This window comes from Rosa rugosa, chromosome 5 (genome assembly GCF_958449725.1).
Source record: "Rosa rugosa chromosome 5, drRosRugo1.1, whole genome shotgun sequence".
NCBI lineage: Eukaryota > Viridiplantae > Streptophyta > Magnoliopsida > Rosales > Rosaceae > Rosa > Rosa rugosa.
Genome location: NC_084824.1, coordinates 24,872,644 through 24,892,233, shown reverse-complemented (window position 1 = coordinate 24,892,233; position 19,590 = coordinate 24,872,644). Strand labels below are relative to the sequence as shown.

The 19,590-nt window shown below is 37.1% G+C and overlaps 1 protein-coding gene across 1 annotated transcript; it reads right to left on the bottom strand.

Annotated features, from left to right (window-relative positions):
- Positions 1-14,870: 14,870 nt before the first annotated feature.
- On the bottom strand, positions 14,871-15,722 carry LOC133711422 (uncharacterized). The gene has a single exon (XM_062137551.1). The coding sequence runs from the start codon at positions 15,720-15,722 to the stop codon at positions 14,871-14,873; it is 852 nt and encodes a 283-aa protein (XP_061993535.1).
- Between the last annotated feature and the right edge of the window lie 3,868 nt (positions 15,723-19,590).

The window sequence follows — 19,590 nt, the reverse complement described above, 5'->3', positions numbered from 1 at the left end:
CTTATTTTTTCAACAAAATTTAAACATCAGAAATGGCAAGAACAAAAAGAAAAGAAAGGGAACCAAGAGATGATGACGAAGACTACCAAGAGGTGGAATCAGAAGATGAAGAACACGATCGAACGATACACAGAAAGAAGAATTCGAAGAAGAGCTTGAAGAAATAAAAAAAAAGGAGACAGGAAGAAACAGAAAAAGAAGAAGAAGAAGAAGAAGAAAAAGAAGAACCATCACCGAAGAAGATTACCAAGAAGAGCTTGAAATCAAAAAAAAAAAAAACAGGAAGAAACAGAAGAAGAAGAAGAACCATCACTGAAGAAGATTCCCAAGAAGAGCTTGAAATCAAAAAAAAAAAAGACAGGAAGAAATAGAAGAAGAAGAAGAAGAAGTAGAACAATCACCAAAGAAGGGTTCCTCTTTGGTGTTGTTTCAAAAAACTGAAGTAGCACCAAAGAGGAAGAGAAATGTGAAACCAGGACATGTGCAGTACAGGTGCACATTAATAAGTTTCTTGAACACAATTAAAGATAACAAGAAGAATCTCAGTGCAAGAACATTAGATTTGCTCAGGCAGTCACCATTTGGAAATATTGTCGATGCATTCCATGGTGGCTACATAGAGGAGAAGTCAGCCAAGAAATCTGATGATTTCATTACACTCCTCCTGCAGGCCTACGACCATGAAAATGACCTCTTCTTCTTTGGAAAGAAGAAATTCAGGATCTCAACAAGAGATATTTCAAAGATCCTAGGAATGCCAGAAAAAGGTCAGTTGGTCCCAAAGACTTCTGAGGGTGCATATCAGTCCGACTTTGTCCAGCAGTTTTTTTCAAACACAGCGAGAATTAACAAGAGAGCCGTGGAGAAAGCTCTACAAGATGCGCTCAAGGACAATCCAACAACAGAGGAAGGGATTGAGAAGAAGGACAAAAATGTGGCAAGATTAATCTTGCTGGACTTGTCCATCAAGTTTCTGTTCCCAAACGCAGGAGGAACAATTTCATGGGACTACGTCAAAGCCTGCAAAAATTTGGATAAGATCGGATCTTATGACTGGGCAAGGGAAGTTGGAAGCTTCTTAAAAAAGTCTATAAAGACTTTGAAAAAGAAAAAGGAATCAACCAGCCCATATGGTAATACGGGGGGCTGCGTTCTGATAATACTGGTAAGTTACTGTCAGATTGAAATGTAACTGGTCAAGTCACTGATCAAGACAAACTGCATGTCATTCGTCAAGTCACTATGACTAATTTTTTTTTGTTTTTTGTGCAAGCAGTATTGGTTCTGTCAAAAGACTGGAAAAATCAAGCCAATATCTGGAAGGGAGAACGAAGATCATGGGATGAGAAAATGGGACATCCAGAAGCTGATACAGAATTGGACAAGTTTTAACAGCTTGAAAAAACTAGAGGTATTTTCTTCTCTGTCAAAGTAGTTGTCACTGGACACGTCGCTGGCCAAGTAACTATCTTCGTTAAAAGTCACTGATTAAGTCACTGTCACACTGCATGTTCAATGGCCAAGTCACACTTCATGTCACTAGCCTTCATAACTGTTGTAAACATGTCATTGCTCATGTCACATAGCATGTCACTGACATATTGAATATGTTTCTTTCAGAAAATCTTTGAAAACCTGAAGGAGGATAGAGAGGAATCAAAATCTGAGGAAGAGGAGAATAGATCAGATGAAGCAAAGACAGTTCCGGAAGGAGAGGAAAAATGAGCTGATGATCAGAATTGTGAAAACAAAGAAGATAACCTACAAGTTGAGGTGGCTGAACAGGAAACAACTTCAGAAAAAAACAAGTGGGAGAAAGAGCTTCAGAAAAAGGAGGAGGAGATAAGATATATGACTTTGGAGAAAGATATTTTGAAGAAAAAACTGAACGAAAAGGAACAGGAACTAAGGAAAATCACGGAGGACATGGTGAATCTGGAGGAACGAAATGCTACACTTGTGACCGAGAATTTCTGCCTTGCATCATCGGTGAAGGAGTTAGAGATAAAATTGAAGGAATTGGAGCAAATGTTGAGCCCAAAGACTCACACCTCAACAGCAGCTCAGCAGCATAGCTCCCCACCACCTAACTCAGCAGAAGAAAACACAGAAAAGAAAGATCAATCGACTGTTGAGGAAGGTCTGTCCCATGGGATCTGCACAGTCGAAGAATCTGCAGTAGCAGCAGCTCAATCTCCACCTCATTGCACAGTGGCAGAAGAAACTCAATCGACACCTCCATCACACAAGGAAAAGAAAGATCAATTGACTGTTGAGGAAGGTCAGTCCCATGGGATCTGCACAGTCGAAGAATCTGCAGCAGCAGCAGCAGCTCAATCTCCACCTCACTGCACAGTGGTAGAAGAAACTCAATCGACACCTCAATCACACAAGGACTCACAGTTCCAGAGCCCCACAGTCCACATGCTCACAGTGGCGGAAATGGAACAACAAGCTGACATGTTTCAGATAGTGAAAAGTCCTATAGTTGAAGAAGCATCTCAACTTCGTACGTTGAGCATAGAGAAAGAGAAGAAGACACCAGAGCAGAGCAAAAAGGGCGAGTTAACAATGCACCTTACACAGCAACATTCTGGTGAAACGGTATCGTCAATGGGTCTCTACTCTTACGTTGTGAGATTAAAGAATAGGAGAAGAACACAGAAAAAGGACAACATTTACTGGTGGGGGGATGTGAAAGCAAAACGAAAGAAGAAAGCAAAGGAGATTGAAAGAGGCTGAAAAGAAAGAAAAAGAAGAAAAAGAAAAGCAGATGAAGGCCTCACTGCCAGAGGCTGAAATTAAAAGGCTAGAACAGATGGTAGCACAACAGAAGTTGGACGATGTACCAGAGGATGTTCTGGAAGCAATAAAACAGATGGACGCTGCAGAAAATGCATAAATCAATAAAGAGCAAGAAGAGAAACAGCTACCTCCTGAGGTCGTAGACTGGGAGGAGAGCCAAGTATACAATAAGTTTATGGACCAGGACACCAAGAGGAGAGTCCAGAAATACTGGCAAAATGCACCATCAGGGTAATACTTTAATTAAGTTAAAATTCTATTTTAAACTTATTGTAACTGGCTAAGTAACTGTTTATGTAACTATCAAAGTAACTGGCCAAGACGAAAATTCTATTTTAAACTTATTGTCACTGGCCAAGTAACTGTTTATGTAACTATCAAAGTAACTGGTCAGGCCATTCGTTCATGTATATGGCGAAGTCACTGGTCAAGTCACTGTCCATGTAACTGACAAAGTAACTGGACAAGTAAAGTCGCTGGCCAAGTCACTGTCCATGTAACTGCGGAAGTCACTGGCCAACGAGTTGGGCAAGTGAAGTCACTGGCCAAGTCATTGGCCATGTGATTGTTAAATAACCGACATCACAATCTATGTTACTTACACTATTCATTCTTTGCAGAGTATACTTCTGGGATGGAAGACAGTATGGAGCACAAGTTTCAAGACAGGATTTAAAAGACATGATCATGGACGAACCGATAGCAAGCAATTGCATCGAATGTTATGGAATTCTCTTGACTGATCAGCTGTTGGAGAAAGAATCACAAGGCTTGGATGTCCCAACTTTTATGATGCTTTTATGAATCCCTTATGCTGGGTAAGTAGTGGAACAATTATCAATCTACAATCAAAGCAAATAATTCTTAATTGATAATAACTTGTCTTCTTTTTTTCTTACAAACAGAATTCTGCAGAAAATTTGACGGTGTATTATGTACATCTGTACCTATGCGAACCACTGTTCCAGAATCTGGCAAGATCCAACTATATATTCTTCCCAATCTCACATGAATCAGGATTTCATCATACACTGCTCATTTTTGACAAGGAATTAAAGAACTGGTACTGATGTGCTCATATTTTCCTATATAATTCTTTGCCTCTTAATCATAGTATTTATGCTTAGTCCTCCTTATTTCGAGTCATTTATGTTATTATAGTGTTTTTGTAGGTTTGTCTCATAAAGAGAAGAAAAGAAGCTAAAATAAGCTAACTATGATTAAAAGACGCCCAGGTCCCAGAATCTGTCTGTGCAGAACATCCAACTTCCTCGAATTACTGGGAGTTATTCAGATAGAATCAGACAATGAGCCTTATATCATTGGAAAACTACGGATGTCAACTTTCTGTAGAATTTTACGGATCTCGATTTCGATTCTTCTAGAGCAAGTTATGATTATTTGAGTGAAGATAGGTCGGACAGGAAATCTGCTCGGGAATTTACAACCATTCGTGGAGAACTCAAGTTTCGTGACACAAGATGGTCAATCCTAATGTTTCAAGGAAGTTAATTCAGATGAGGATTTAATGATGAACTTATTCCTACTTCTACAAGAGATATTTCAAGGTTTTCCCATTCCAAATGAAGAAAGGAATCTAAACCCAAGTTTTATAAGGAAACATGAAGCCAAAGATGAGCAGAAATCTTCCCCATATAAGGGAGCATGAATTTACATGAGAAAGGAGTCTCGGGAGCACAATGTAGACGCCTAAGGAGCAGAGACGTCTACAATCATTTTGATGTAATTATTATTAATCAAAAGGGCAAGTTTATTGTTCATTGCTTATATTTAATATTTGATTGAACAAGGTCCAAGGAATATGAGTTAAAAAGAAAGTAATCTAAAGAGTTAGATGTGTGAGACCTTTACTCTTTCACACTCTTATCCTAAAAGGTTCCTAGTCATAGGATTATCACTTGGACATTGATAATCCGGAAAGACTAGCACATACTATGTATGCTCAATATGGAGGATGATATGTCTCTTGTCATTTGTGTAGAGACACTAATACAAGTATGTGGGTGCTCTTAACTTAAAGAGTACACTGAACGCGATCATTAGAGTTCTTGTATGGAGTCTTACTTACATGTCAAACTTGAACTCTAAATTGCAATAATACAAATTAGTCCTTTGACCTGAGACACCATAGTTGTCTTATGAGTGAATGGATTATCTCTTGATGATGCAATAATATTGTGTCCCTTAATGGATATAATAGATGCATTCATTGGTATAATCAATTCGGTCATGGAGACATGTGAGTGTACAACAAGGAATCTCTATCCTTAAGTAAATAAGGTGTATGTTCAAAGATGTGATTCAATGAGTCTTTGGCCAAAGCATTGAATGAGATTTAAAAAGGAGTTTTTAATCACATTCTAAGAATCACATAAGAATGAAAATCACATTAGGGGATTGACATATCAATTCCATACCCCGATGATGTGATTTAGAACATCGTGTTAGAGAAGGACCGTATTGTATTGTAATTCCAATTGAATAGGTTCTTTGTAATTCTACATTAACTAGGGTAGTCATGATATGTTGCAAGACGTCACTCATGACTTGTGAAGTCCCCGAGGATTAATAAACATTTATTATCCTAATAACAAGGGAGAATCAAAAAATGGAGTTTTTGATTCGTAAACAAAATAGAATGGTTTCTATAAACTTCACTGCCTTGTTAATTAGAACCTAAGAGATCGCACACCATATAAGTGGATCCTTGAGATTGTATATGAAGAAGATTAAACAAGAGTTGGTTATGAGCAAATAATTAATTAGATTTATTATTTGAACATAATTAGAATTTTCGGGTCAAACCGAACCTATTGGGCCTAAACGATTGTCGGGTTTTTGGTGTGGACTTGGGCTTCACTAAATGAGATTTAAATGAAAGCCCAAGACACATTTTTAGTGCCCAATAACATGTATGGACCAGCCAAAATATTGGCTTTATGAAAGTCAATATTTTCTTTTAGTAATTGGAGTTATTTCCTATTATATAAAAGTGAAAGCATAGACATAATAATGGTAGCATCTCTACACCATTATTTTCAGATTAGAGAGAGAGAAAGAGAGTTCTCTCTTGGTCCATTTTTCAGAAATTAAAGGAAAGAAGAACACTTGCATAATTTCTTCTTTTCTTTCATCTTTCTTCATCTCTTGATTCACTTGGTGAAGATCCTTAGAGGCCATATATTTTTGTGGCTTTACTTGTTACATCAAGGAGGAGATTACAAGCACAAGAAGGAGTACAAGAAGGAGTTCTTAATTCAAGGTGTTTCAAGGTGGAGGAAACACACACAAGGAGAGATCAAGGAGAGGAACTTTGGTGGTTCACTTGGATCGGATTAAAATCACGCTCCAAGGGTGAGTAGAACATAAACTCCCTCTTTGTTCTTCCTTACTATGCATGCTATGTTTATATACATATCACAATAAGCCAAGATCATGGGTTAAAGGAATGGATTTTATGTTTAGTTAGTAGTTTAATTGTTAAACTAATTCCGCACTAATTAAAATTTTTTGAAATTCATCCATTCCGTCACTTTCTATGTTTCATTTAGTTATATTTTGCTAAACCTTTTTCTTGGGTTAGGATGATGCCCTAGCATGATTGTTTATGTACTTTGATGATTTGTTGATGGATTTATAGTTTCTTTATGTTGAATTCTTAGTCACCATTTGAATTGATGCTTTATGTTTAAGTTCTTTGATTGATCACCTTAGGGCTTTGCATCTAGTAATTAGAAGATGAATTTGAGGCGTACCTGCAATATAATTCAAATTAGCTTCTTGTGATTAAGAGTTGTGAATTACATTATTGTCGTACCTGAAGTAATGGTTTGCATGATTCTCTTGTTTTCTATAACGTAATGAGTCCTATGTGTTAAATTTATGCCGTACCTGGATAAACTGCATGTTAGGATATACGACCTCTGCCGTACCTGGAGAGAATCATACACTTAAGGAAAACTATGGTCTAAGTGCCGTACCTGGACTTAGATACGGGAATTGTCATTAAAAGAAATAAAAGAATCTGTTAATTGCATCGAAACATAAATAGGATTGTTAGTGGTTGATTTCGAAACCCTAGGTTTTATCATTATTTGTTTCTTTGTTTCTTTCTTTAATTTTCACATTATTTGTTTATTGGAAAACCCAAAAATCAATATCTTCTTTTGCTTGATTGTTTATGTGATTTTGTGTTTGGATTAATTGAGTTAGGGTTTAAATTGATTATCAATCCTCAGTTGGAACGACCTCGTATTTGCACACTATACTAACGACGATTCGTGCGCTTGCGAGTTTTAATTAAAATTTCACAACAGGTACCACTGTGATTCAAAAAGACCGAAAAAATCATCAACTGGAAAATCCTTTCAAAATGTCCAAAAAATGGTATGGAACACTTTCGTCATACTAATTTCATAATTTAAGCAGAAAGCATATTATTGATTATGTTGCGATGTTGGAAATGCAGGTTGACATGGTAGAACTTTGGATGACAGCAGTAAAAGAACAAGCCAATGACATGCTGGAACAGGGATGCAGAATGAAATTTGATGAAAAGAACAGTTCAGAAGAAGAACTAAAAATGATGGAAGTTCCATTGACTGAAACCGAGAGAGAAAGCATAAAGTGGATCAAGGATAACTATAAACGAAATATGGCAGTGACAGAATTCAAAGACAACCCTCAGCAAGGAGAAGATTCGTAAGTACATAGCTCTTTAAAAATGTCAATATAATCATTATAAAGTTCAAATTCATTTACTTCAATTTTTATATGATGAACAGATTGGATTGCGGACTTTTTGTAATGTACACAATGGAGAAAATTTCGAAAAAAAGGACAGTTCCAAAGAAGCTCACAAAGGATGATATTTTGAATTTTAGAGCTCATGTTGTAAAGTCATTTGCAGAAAGTAGGCACAGCTGGAACTCAAAACATAATGAAGTGTAGAAATTTGTTTAGGGAATAGGATAGGTTATATAGTTTTTTCGAATTGATTCATCATATATATTCATTCATTTGTTCAATCGGAATTTCCATTTTTTAATATTTTCTTGCAGATATTGCTTCAGTATATAAAAGTTTGTTTGATATGATCTTCTGAAAAGTTTGTTTGATATTGCTTCAGTATGTAAAAGTTTGTTTGATATGATCTTCTGAAACTGAATGTCATTGGATATGGCAACCTGAATGTCATAGACCAAGTTACTGGTCAAGTCACGGTACGTCTCAAATAACTGGCAAAGTCACTGACAACGTAACTGCCCAAGTAACTAGCCAAGACACTAAACGAGTCAATCAATAAGTCTACAGATCTTATAGCAAGACACTGAACAAGTCACCAGCCATGATTTGGCAAAAATAATTGTAAAAGGTAATGTCATGAGCCAATACATAAAGCAAGTAACTGTAAAAAAATTCATGTCCTTATGTACCCTATAAAGTAACTGGCCAAGTCATCGGCAAAGTAACTGTAAAAAAATTCATGTCCTTATGTACCCTATAAAGTAACTGGCCAAGTCACTGGCAAAGTACGTAACTGACAAAGTCACTCACTAGCAAAAGACAAGACATTACCAAACTGATCTTTTTATTTTTAAATGCAGCGTGCCGCTGCACCGCGACTGCAGCGTTCCGCTGCACGACAACAAACAAAGTTTAAGTTTCAATTAAAAATCTGTAAAAGGTAATGTCATGAGCCAATACATAAAGCAAGTAACTGTAAAAAAAATTATGTCCTTATGTACCCTATAAAGTAACTGGCCAAGTCATTGGCCAAGTAACTTTAAAAACTAATGTCATGAGCCAATAAATAGAACAAGTAACTGTAAAAATTGAAGTCACTGCTTATGTCACTTTCTATGTTTGAAATTACCTATCTAACCATTCAACTACAAGTAAACTGCCAGTGGCAGTTATCTAACCCGAGGGCGACTATTTCTCTCGGTTCATTTTACAATATCTTTTCACAATTTCAAAACTCAGAGAAACTTTATACGATTTTTGCCCTAAACTCAGAGAAACTGCTCAAAGATTTTCTCTCCGGCTAAAACAGCGGACAACGACTGATTTCCTCCACCGTGAACGGTGGGTAAGCAAGAGTGATTCACCGACTAAGCCCCAAATTCTACGGTTCTTCAAATTTACCGAAAATATTTGAAAATCTGTGCTCGTCAGACAGCCGCCGGTAACTTCATCCTCCTTCTTTCATATAATTTCGATTTGAATAGCTTGCGTTTTGTTTGAATTAGAAAAGATATTTCAATTACATGTGGAGTCTCATCAGAAAATGAATTTGTTTGACTTACATGTGGAATCTGATGAGAAAATGGTGAGACTTGTTTAAATTACATGCATAATCTAATGAGAAAATGATGATTTCTGTTTGAATTACATGTGGAATTTGATGAGAAAATGAATTTCCATGTTAGTTTTGTTTGAATTACATGTGGGATGATGCGAGAAAATTTCAACCTTTTGTCATTGTTCAATGTCTTTGTCACTGCCCATGTCGCTGCACTGGTCACTGGCTATGATCATGTAACTGGTCATGTAACTGTTCATGTCACTATCATAAACATGTGCATAAATATGTCACTGGTTATGTAACTATCAAAATAACTATTGAATTCTAATTTTCTTAACTGTTTACAGGATTTTTTTAAAAAAGTTCGAGGAATGGACCAACTAAAAAGAAAACAAACTGAGGAATCCGGAGAAGAACAATCTAAAGAACAAAGTCCAGAAGAAACAATTGGGGAAAAGTTGAAAGTGATAAAATGGAAGAAAATGAAAGAGAGAAAAAAGCGAAAGCAGAAAACTGAAGATGAAGAAGAATCAAGTAAAGATGAGGAAGGAACAACTGGAGATGAAGAAGAATCTGATGAAGAACAAGTCCGGGGTAAGAAGACGAAGAAGGATAAAATAAAGAAAACTGGAAAGCAGAAAAGAAGAAAACTGGAAGGAACTGAAGATGAAGAAGAATCTAATGAAGAACAAGACCGCAGTAAGAAGAAGAATAAGATTAAAAAGGAGAAAACTAAAAAGGAGAAAAGAAGAAACAGGGAAGAAAATGAAGATGAAGAAGAAGTTCGTGCCAAGAAGAAGAAGAAAATGGATAAAAGGAAGAAAAAAAAAGAGAGTACAAAGAAGAAGGAAGAAACTGACGAGGAAGAAGATACAAAGGATGATGAAGAGGAAAAAGTCCCAGGGAAAAGGAAAAGATATGTAAAAGAGGGTTATGTGCAGTATCGCTGCACAATGCTTGCTTTTCTGAAAACAATTGCAGAAAACAAAAATAACCTGACTGAAGGGACTTTAGAGCTGCTGCAGAAAACACCCTTTGCAACGCTGATAGATGCATTCCATGGAGGTTCAATTAAAGAAAAGGATGCAAAGAAATCGGATGATTTAATCACACTTCTGCTACAAGCATACAATAGCGACACAGACCTTTTTGTGTTTGGGAACAGGAAATTCAGAATGTCAACAAGTGATATATCTATGATTTTAGGAGTGCCGGGATCCGGGTTATCAGTACCAAAGACCAAAGAAGGGGCATACAGATCTGAGTTCGTGACTAAATACTTTGACAAAAAGCAGAGGATCAACAAGGCGGCTGCAGAGGAAGCTTTGAAGAAGGCATTGGCAGAAACTCCAAAAACAGGGGATGAAAAAACGAAACGGGACAGAAATGTTGCCGTATTAGTACTCTTGAACCTTTTCATCAAACTCCTGTTCCCAAACTCTGGAGGAACAATATCTTGGGACTATATAAGAGTCTGTGAAGAGGTGGAAAGTCTGGGAAAATATAGCTGGGCAAAGGAAGTTGGCAACTTCCTTAAAAAATCAATTAAACGAAAGGCAAAAGAATCCCAAAACATGGCAGGTTGCGTGATATTGGTGATGGTAAATTCCCGTACCTTGTTAAAAATTTGTTTATGCATCATTTTGCTGTCCCATAATTAACTACATATGCTGTTGTAAGTACAAAAACTAGATCAGTGTCATGTCATTGGTCAGGTCACTGGACAGGTAACTGGCCAGGTTACTGTTAATGTTACTGTCAAGTTTATGTCACTGACAATGTCACTGTTTATGTATTTGCATATGTCATTGGTTATGTTTGTGATATTCATATGGCTAAGCAGCTGTTTGAAAAATAACTAACTATTTTTCTATTTTTATTTTTTATTTTCCAAACAGTATTGGTTTTGCCACAAGACGGGAGTAGTGCCGCCAATCTCTGGAAGAGAAACCGAAAAACACGGAATAAGAAAGTGGCAATTAAAGACCCTGATAGAAAAAAAAAAGGGATTTCAACACCATTGGGAAGTTGAAGGTATGTTAATTTGATGTAGATAAACTAGGTCACTGGTCTTGTTAATGTCGTAGGGTTCCAACTGGTCAGGTCACTGAGCAAGTCATTGACTATGTCACTGCTCATGTTATTGTTATATTTTCATGTCACAGTGCATGTATCTTTCCATGTCTATGATTGTGTTGTTGTTTTATTTCTGTCACTGCTTATGTCACTGACAACTTTTGTAATTTTGTTTCAGAAAATCTTTGATAAAGTTAAAGAAGATGCAGAGGAAGAAGATTCTGAGTCTAATACAGACACAGAAAGTAAAGAAAAAAAGAATGATGGGCAAGAAGATAATGTTGAAAATAGAACCAGTGGAAACATTAACAATGAGAAGATGGAGACAGAGATAGGGAAGACCAATGAAGAGAAGAACGAATTACAGAGAAAGCTGGAGGAAAAGGAAGAAGAGCTAAGTGCTTTTAAAAAAGAAGTTGAGGAGAAAGAAAAGGAAATTGGCAGAATAAACAAAGAGAATGAGGATGTGTTATTGGAAAATGAGGTGCTGAAAATTGAGAAAGCCTCACTGATTAAAAGAGTGAAGCAATTGGAGGGCATAGTGATGGCACTAACTGAGAAGTATCAGTCGCCAATAGCACGTCTAGGGGATGACAACAAGTCAACTCCTCCTCCCCCACCACCTAGTTTCCCTCCACCAAAATCAAAGGCCCCTCAGGACAAGCCAACTGACACCAAGCACTCCAAAAACACAAAATCTCAGGGTGGAATTCAGGGAACTCAATCACAACCTGCCTACTCCACAGCAAGCGCATCTGAGATGACATCTGCGGAACCTCACTCTACCGATCGAGGACATCAGTCACCACTTCAATGCCTTGCCCAAGTAGCTGCACAAGTTCATTCACCAACCTCTCCTGAGGTTAAATTGAGAATGACGGAAGATGCTTGCACACCGAATACTGCTTGGGTTAATGCATTGTTTGTGTTTCCACCTCCGGGCGTGTTTCAAACTCCACCTCCAAGAAAAGTCAGTTTGGAAGATATGCAAGCAGAGCCAAACAAGTATCAGATCATTATATCACCAGAGGTTCAGCCTGTTTTTGACGTCGAACCAGTCAATTACATTTCTCCTACAGAACAGATGACAAGAGCTGAGTTCATCAAGCAAATTTTAGAGGAGATATCAGGGCAGGACTCAGAATCTATTGGCCTCTATTGTTATGTGGTTAGGACGAAGAGAAAGGAGAGAGTACAAAAAACACATCATATTTTCTGGTGGGACGAGGTGAAAGAGCAAAGGCAGAGGGCGAAAATGACCAGAATCACAGCACTGGAAAAGAAAAAAGGACAGACAGCTGAACAGCAGCCACAGGAGGAAGTGATACATGATTTGACGATTAATGTGGATGACGAGGAACAAACAGAAAAAAACGAAATTGAAGTGATAGATTGGCAAAACCGACAACTGTACAAGCTACTTGACAGCCCAACTAAAAGCAAATTAGAGAAGTACTGGAACAAGGCAGAACAAAGGTAATGTTTCATGTTACAGCTCACAAGATAGTGACTTAACTTGCCATGTAGCTGTCCTAGTCACTGGCCAAGTCACTGTCCAGATCATGGCAATTGCCATGTAGCTGGCCTAGTCACTGTCCAGATCATTTTCAAATGCCATGTAGCTGGCCTAGTCACTGGTCAAGTCACTGTCCAGATCATGGCAATTGCCATGTAGCTGGCCAAGTCACTGTCCAGATCATTGGCAAGTGAAAAGTAACTGGCTAAGTCACAGGACTAACAACGTTCTATGTTATGCAGCGTATTATTCTGGGAGGGAAAAGAGGCTGGAAGCGAAATCACAAGGGCAGATGTCAAAATGTTCATAAGCGATCAATCAATAGCAAACAACTGGATTGATTGCTATGGGGAAATGTTGAAGGATGAACTGCAAAACGAAAGTTCACAAAGTTTGGGAAGATCTGCTTTTATGCATACCATGTGTTGGGTAAGTATGACGAGCACTTTCTATAAACATTGAATCCTTATCTCTCATTCTTTGTTTATTTATAACTCGTTCTATGTATTTCTTTCTTTCTTTTTTTAAATAGTATTTGACAATACATTTAACTGTGAGAAACCTCCATCAATACTTGTGTGAGCCGCTGTTCCAAAACATGGGAAAATGCAGCATGCTTTTCTTCCCAATTACCCATAATGAAGAATTTCACCACACGCTCTTGGTCTTTGACAAGGACATACCGCAATGGCTGCATTTTGATTCAATGAAACCAAGAAGAGCAGGAACAGGGGAGTGCTTTAAAAGTATAAAAAAAATGGTAAGAAACTTCTTACTGACCATGTAACTGACCATGTAACTATCACTCACTAATCTGTGAAAAAATACAGGTTGAAATGGTCGAGCTGTGGATGAGAGCAGTGAAAGATCAAGCAGACGATATGCTGCAGCAAGGCTGCCGAATGAAATTTGACAAGAGTCAAAGCACTCACACAAAATTAAAGATGGTTGAAAGTATTTTGAGTGATGACGAGATAAGAACAATAAGGTGGATAAAGGAAAATTATGACGGTGGAAGGATTCCTTTGAACCATGCCAGAATCTGCCCCCAACAAGACGAAGGATCGTAAGTCTATATTCAAAAATTTAAAATGATAACTTTACTGTTACTAAGTTGGTCAAAATCATTAACTTGAAATTTTGACAACAGATTAGATTGCGGACCTTTTGTAATGTATTACATGGACAGAATGGCAAAAGAGGAGAAGATGCCAAACAAAGTCACCAAAGCTCAGATGATGAAGTTCAAAGCTCAAATATTCAAAAAATTTGCAGAACATAAGCAGAGTTGGAACTCAGCAAATTAAGAATTTTAGAAATTTGTTTGTTTAGTTCAGAATTTCAGAAATTTGTTGTTTAGTTCAGACTATGACTTGTATGGATCTTTTTATTCAAGATTAATGCATCTTCTGAATTCATAGGGCAAGTCACTGACTATGTAAATATGAAGGCCGCATATAATTGAAAGTGTCATTGTTAAATTCACTACTGCCCATTATGTAACTGCTTAAGTCACTGGCCAAGTAAAAAGAAAACTGAATGTCATTGGCCAAGTCACTAGGCAAGTTACTGTAAAACTCAAGTAACTGACCAAGTCACTGATAATGTACCTGACCATGTAACTTACAATGTATGTAACTGACCATGTAACTGAACATGTAACTAAGCATGTAGCTGAATATGTAACTGGACAAAAAATATTAAAACTATAAGTCACTAGAGAAGTCACAGCCAAAATGATATTTCTATTTCAGTTTGCAGCGTGCCGCTGCACCGCAAAGGCAGCGTTCCGCTGCCAATTACCAAATCTATATGCAGTGATCCAACTACAAGTCATTGAACAAGTCACTGCCAAGATAACTAAAAACTAATGTCAATGGACAAGTCAATGTAAACTAATGCCAAAATGGTTATGTCACTGTACATGTAACTATTAAAAACTTGTAGACACAAAGAATACTGAAGGATTTATAAAAGAAGAAAGCAGATACACTGTCTCATAGTCAAAAAAAAATTCCAATGAGTAAGCACCTTACAAGAACTTCTTATCATTTATTGAAAAAAATGAAAAATCAAAACAAAATTTCAAACTGTATTGGAGTCACTTGCTATGTCACTGTTAAAGGCATGTAGGCAGAATTGAACCTATATTGGAGCTGTACAACTCTTTCTGTTGTGACCATCACATTTTCCACACCTACCACACTTGATCACCCTGGTTTTCTCGCTCCTTTTTCTGAACCTCTTCTTTCTAGGCCTTCCTGGTGGTCTTCTAGTCAAAGGCGGCTGCAATATCACCGCATCTCTACCAAAATCATGCACTTGCTTCGAAATAGAGGGAAGAGGATTAATTGGGAAAGAATAAGTTTCTCGATATTTCTCCACCTTGTACAGCTCATTGACATACAAATACGGGGAAGAACCATGTTGTTGGATCACTACAAGGGCATGGGAACATGGGAAGCCATACAGCTGCCATTCTCCACACGAACAAAAGCGAGTTTCCAAATTTACCATGCTATTGTACTTCTGGCAGTGAACTTCATACACATAGGTATCAGACCTGCTCACTCTCCAATGCCTTCCGACTTCCAAATTCTCCTTCAGCTTCTTTTCAATCACCGGGCACAACTCAGAGAACCATTCCTCAGCATCCTGCTTCCGAGCAGCAATTGAAGCCATGGACTTCACTCTAATGCCATCATTAATATCAAGAATAGGAAGACTCTTCAAAGGCAACACCCAATTATTGAAAGACTCAACCAAGTTATTTGTCATTTCACCAAATCTTTCGCCGTTAAAGTAAGCCATACACCAGTTCTCCTTGGGAAGATCCTCCAGAAATTGAGCAACTATGTCGCCGCCTTCACTCCTCAAGATTTCCATGTTGAACTCATACATCTCCAGTGTTCGAGAATAAGCACAACACATAAACAAGTGGGGAATCCAATCCTTGAGGTAAGAACCAGCTGGAAATTTGTCAGAAAGGTTAGACATCAGGTGTCTAAAACAAAACCCATGTGGATTATTAGGAAACACTCTAGGGAAAGCACTAACAAGCCCAACATGACGATCAGAAATGAATGTCACCCTCCTCATAGGGTGTTTTGCAAACTCTTCAGCCAAAACCTCAAGAAAAAATCTCAAATTACTCTCATTTTCAGAATCCACAATAGCATAAGCAACTGGATACAAGCCTGAACAGAAAAACAAAATAATGTCACTGTCATGTAACTGTTAATGTCACTGACCATGTTGCTGACATAACTGCAAATTACTTGACAGTGACATGGCCAGAGACATGTCATTCAAATCACAGAACATTTAGGTCATTGGACATGTAACTGTCAATGAACATGTAACTGACCATGTCAGTAGCTATGTAACTAACCATGTCACTTACATTACAAAAAAAAAACAGAACATGGCAGGAAATAGAAAACAAGAAAAATAAAAAACTACAAATAATGAAGGATATTCAACCTTGATTGGCATCCTTTGCCGATGCAGCAATAATCTGCCCCTTGTACTTGTTGGTAATGAATGTAGCATCAATGAAAAGAATAGGTCTACAAGATTGAAAACCCTTCATCCATGCACCATAGGTCACAAACATACGCTGAAACCTGTGTGTTTCTCGATGAAACTCAACCACTATCCTAGAGTCGCGGTTTGACTTCATAACAGACTCACTGAACCAAAGTAGCTGAGCATAAGACTCAGCTTCATCACCATGTAGGGCTGTTTTTGCCAACTCCGTACCATACCAAACTGTACGATAAGCAACATCCAAACCATAATCACTCTTGATCTCATCAGCTATATCAATTGGCTTTTTGTTTGGATTGGCACAAATCTTATCAAGCACAATAGACTTGACAACCTTGGATCCCATCATCTTACTCTTCTACAAACGAATCACACCATGACAAGTGTGAACATTAACCAACCTTTTAATCATAAAGAAACCATTAGCCCTGCATAAATGAGCCTTCACAAGCCAATTGCAGCCTTGAGAATGTTTCTTAGAACACTGAGCAATAACACGAACCTTGTCATTTCTAACAAACTCATATGAAAAGCCAATTTCTATGGCATACTTACGCAGCTTATCCCTAAACTCAACAACCCCACCCTCAAACTTTTGGCCTTCAGAATGAATATAACTCTCCCAACCTTTCATCATATAACTCTTCGGTGGCTCTGCCCTATAACACCCCAAATAATCATTCTCCTCAAGCATGGTACTAGAATCCTCACACACTGTATTACTTACCACACTTTCACTAATAGAAGGCAAATCAGTAACAAACACTTCAACAAAATCAGAATTGTAACGAACCAAATTCCTAAAAATCATTCTCATATCAACTTCACTCTCTAGAAAACATGAAGTAGAATCCGGAGGAATAATGTACCTCAACATGAAATTGCCTTGAATCAAATCCGGAAAACGAGAGCGTATGGAATTGCATAGGTCAACAAACGACCAATTATGCAACAATGGAACTGTCGCTGCTTCACCAGAATAAATAAACTTGACAACATAGCTAGTATCCATAACAACTGTACTGCACAAGAATAAAACAAATCACTATCCATGTCACTACTAAGGAAATCAACAGAATCAACACAAACAAGTCACAAACAGTTACTTTGGCAGTGACTTGTTAAAGCCTGAACAGAAGAACAATATTATAAATGTAACTGACCATGTCACTACTAAGGAATCAACAGAATTATCACTGCCAAAGTCACTATTAATGCCTGAACAGAAGAACAACATCATACTCGCAAAATAAATGATAATTCCTGAACAAAACAGCAGTATTAAAAATGTAACTGGTCATGTCACTGATAAAAAAATCACAGTATAGAACAAATATAGTACCGCAATAGCACAAAACATCATCAACAATTCAACATAGCACTAAGTCGACAAAGGAGAAGAACACAGTAATCCAAAACGAACAATTCAACAATTTAACACAAACAACAAAAATACACTGCAAAATCCAAAACGAACAAATTCACAGAGAGAAGGCTTACCGATCAAATCAGAGAAAACCAGAGAGAGGAAGAAATAGAGAGACTGTAACTAAGCACTGAGTCGACGAAGAAGACGAACACCGACGAAGCCAGAGATCCAGAAAAAGAGAAAAGAGCTGAGGAAGCTCCAAAACCACTTTCAGATCGTCGCAGAAGCACAAAGAGAAATCGGAAGCTTCCGACGGAGAGGGCGGCGAAGAAAGAATCTCGGAAAGAGATCTCCGATCAAATCGAATCGGAAGCTTTCTGATCAAAGGAGAGAGAAAATTTGAGCTCCCAGATTTTGAAATGGAAGGTTATAAAGGTTTATTACCTTAGGGGCAAAATCGGAATGATAAAAATTAAAAACTGACCTTTTTTAACATGACCTCATTATTCATAAGGACTAAACTAATATTAATAACAATTCACAATGGACTTTTTTATCAAGTGGGAAACTAGGTGACCTTATTATCATTTCACTCTCTAAAGTGACCTTTTCCATCATTTCCCTTTTTTTTTCTCTACAATAACCAACTCTTTTCTTTTTTATTTTCTGAAAAAAAATAATAATAACTTGCACATGCAGAGTATGTGTGGAGAAATGCTAGTTATTATTAAGAGAAGAGGCTTTGTTAGCCAAAATCTAAAATTTTGACAGAATTGACCCTAGAAGATTAATCAACTTTGAGAATTAATTAAATCACAAGGATAATTAAGACATTACAAAATGTATTTTTATTTTAAAAATGAAAATAAAAAAAAGTACCCACAATCCACTTTTCTCTCTCCCATTTTTTTTTTCTCTGCAATAACCAACTCTTTTCTTTTTTATTTTCTGAAAAAGAAAAGAGTTGGTTATTATACATCAATTCCTAAAGACCTTTTGGTGTTCTCTTATTATTTACTCCATACGAATTATACTATTTATGAAATATCATGAATATACCTCAACCTTCACTGTCTAAGAGATTGAGGCTCACCATTTCACATATCAATTGAATCATTTACAACCTAACTCAACACAAAGCAACTTCTTGCTCTCTACACTTCTCTTTCTTTCTTCAATTTTTTTTTTTTTTTTTTGTCTTCGTAATTGAGCTAATAGGCGACTTATAACAGTCATGATATACTATTTCATTTCATAATGTACATGTCTATGTAATCTAAGTCTTATAGCCTACAGCTAGGATTAAATGTTGCAATTATACCCTCAAAATGACAATAAACTTTGTATTGGTTTTGTTTTCAATCTTTATTTTTAATTGAAAAAAAAAAATCCAAAAAATGGTAGAGTATCGGTTATCATTACATGTATTTTAGTGTAGTGTCCTTAGAAATGTCAGAAAGTCAAAGCCATACAATTGATACGATCGTGACAAAAACAAAGACGTGTCGGGGTCAGAGAGTGCCGAACACCACCAATTTGAAATATTATTGCTTCAAATATAATACAGCGCCACAAACTATAACGTATCTCGTTTATAAGTGGTACTCCGAGAGAAAGAGAAAATGATTACGGAATTCAGAGCTAGTGTAGGTCTTAACAAAAGACAAGTGACCAATTGTTTATCTCTTAAAATATGAAAACAACAATAATCCTTGACGCTGTGTGAAATGTTAATTTGCTGGGACGGATTTACCCAAGTCTATACTGCATACTACACCATTAAAAAATTGGATATAGATTTAACTACTCTAAAATCAAAATCAATACGAGACTCATTGGCGATGCACCCTATGACTTTGGGAGAGGAATAAACTTAGTGAAGTGCGGACGGTTTCAATTAGAATATTAGATCATAGGAATTACCAACGAAAACAAAGAAGTCGACGA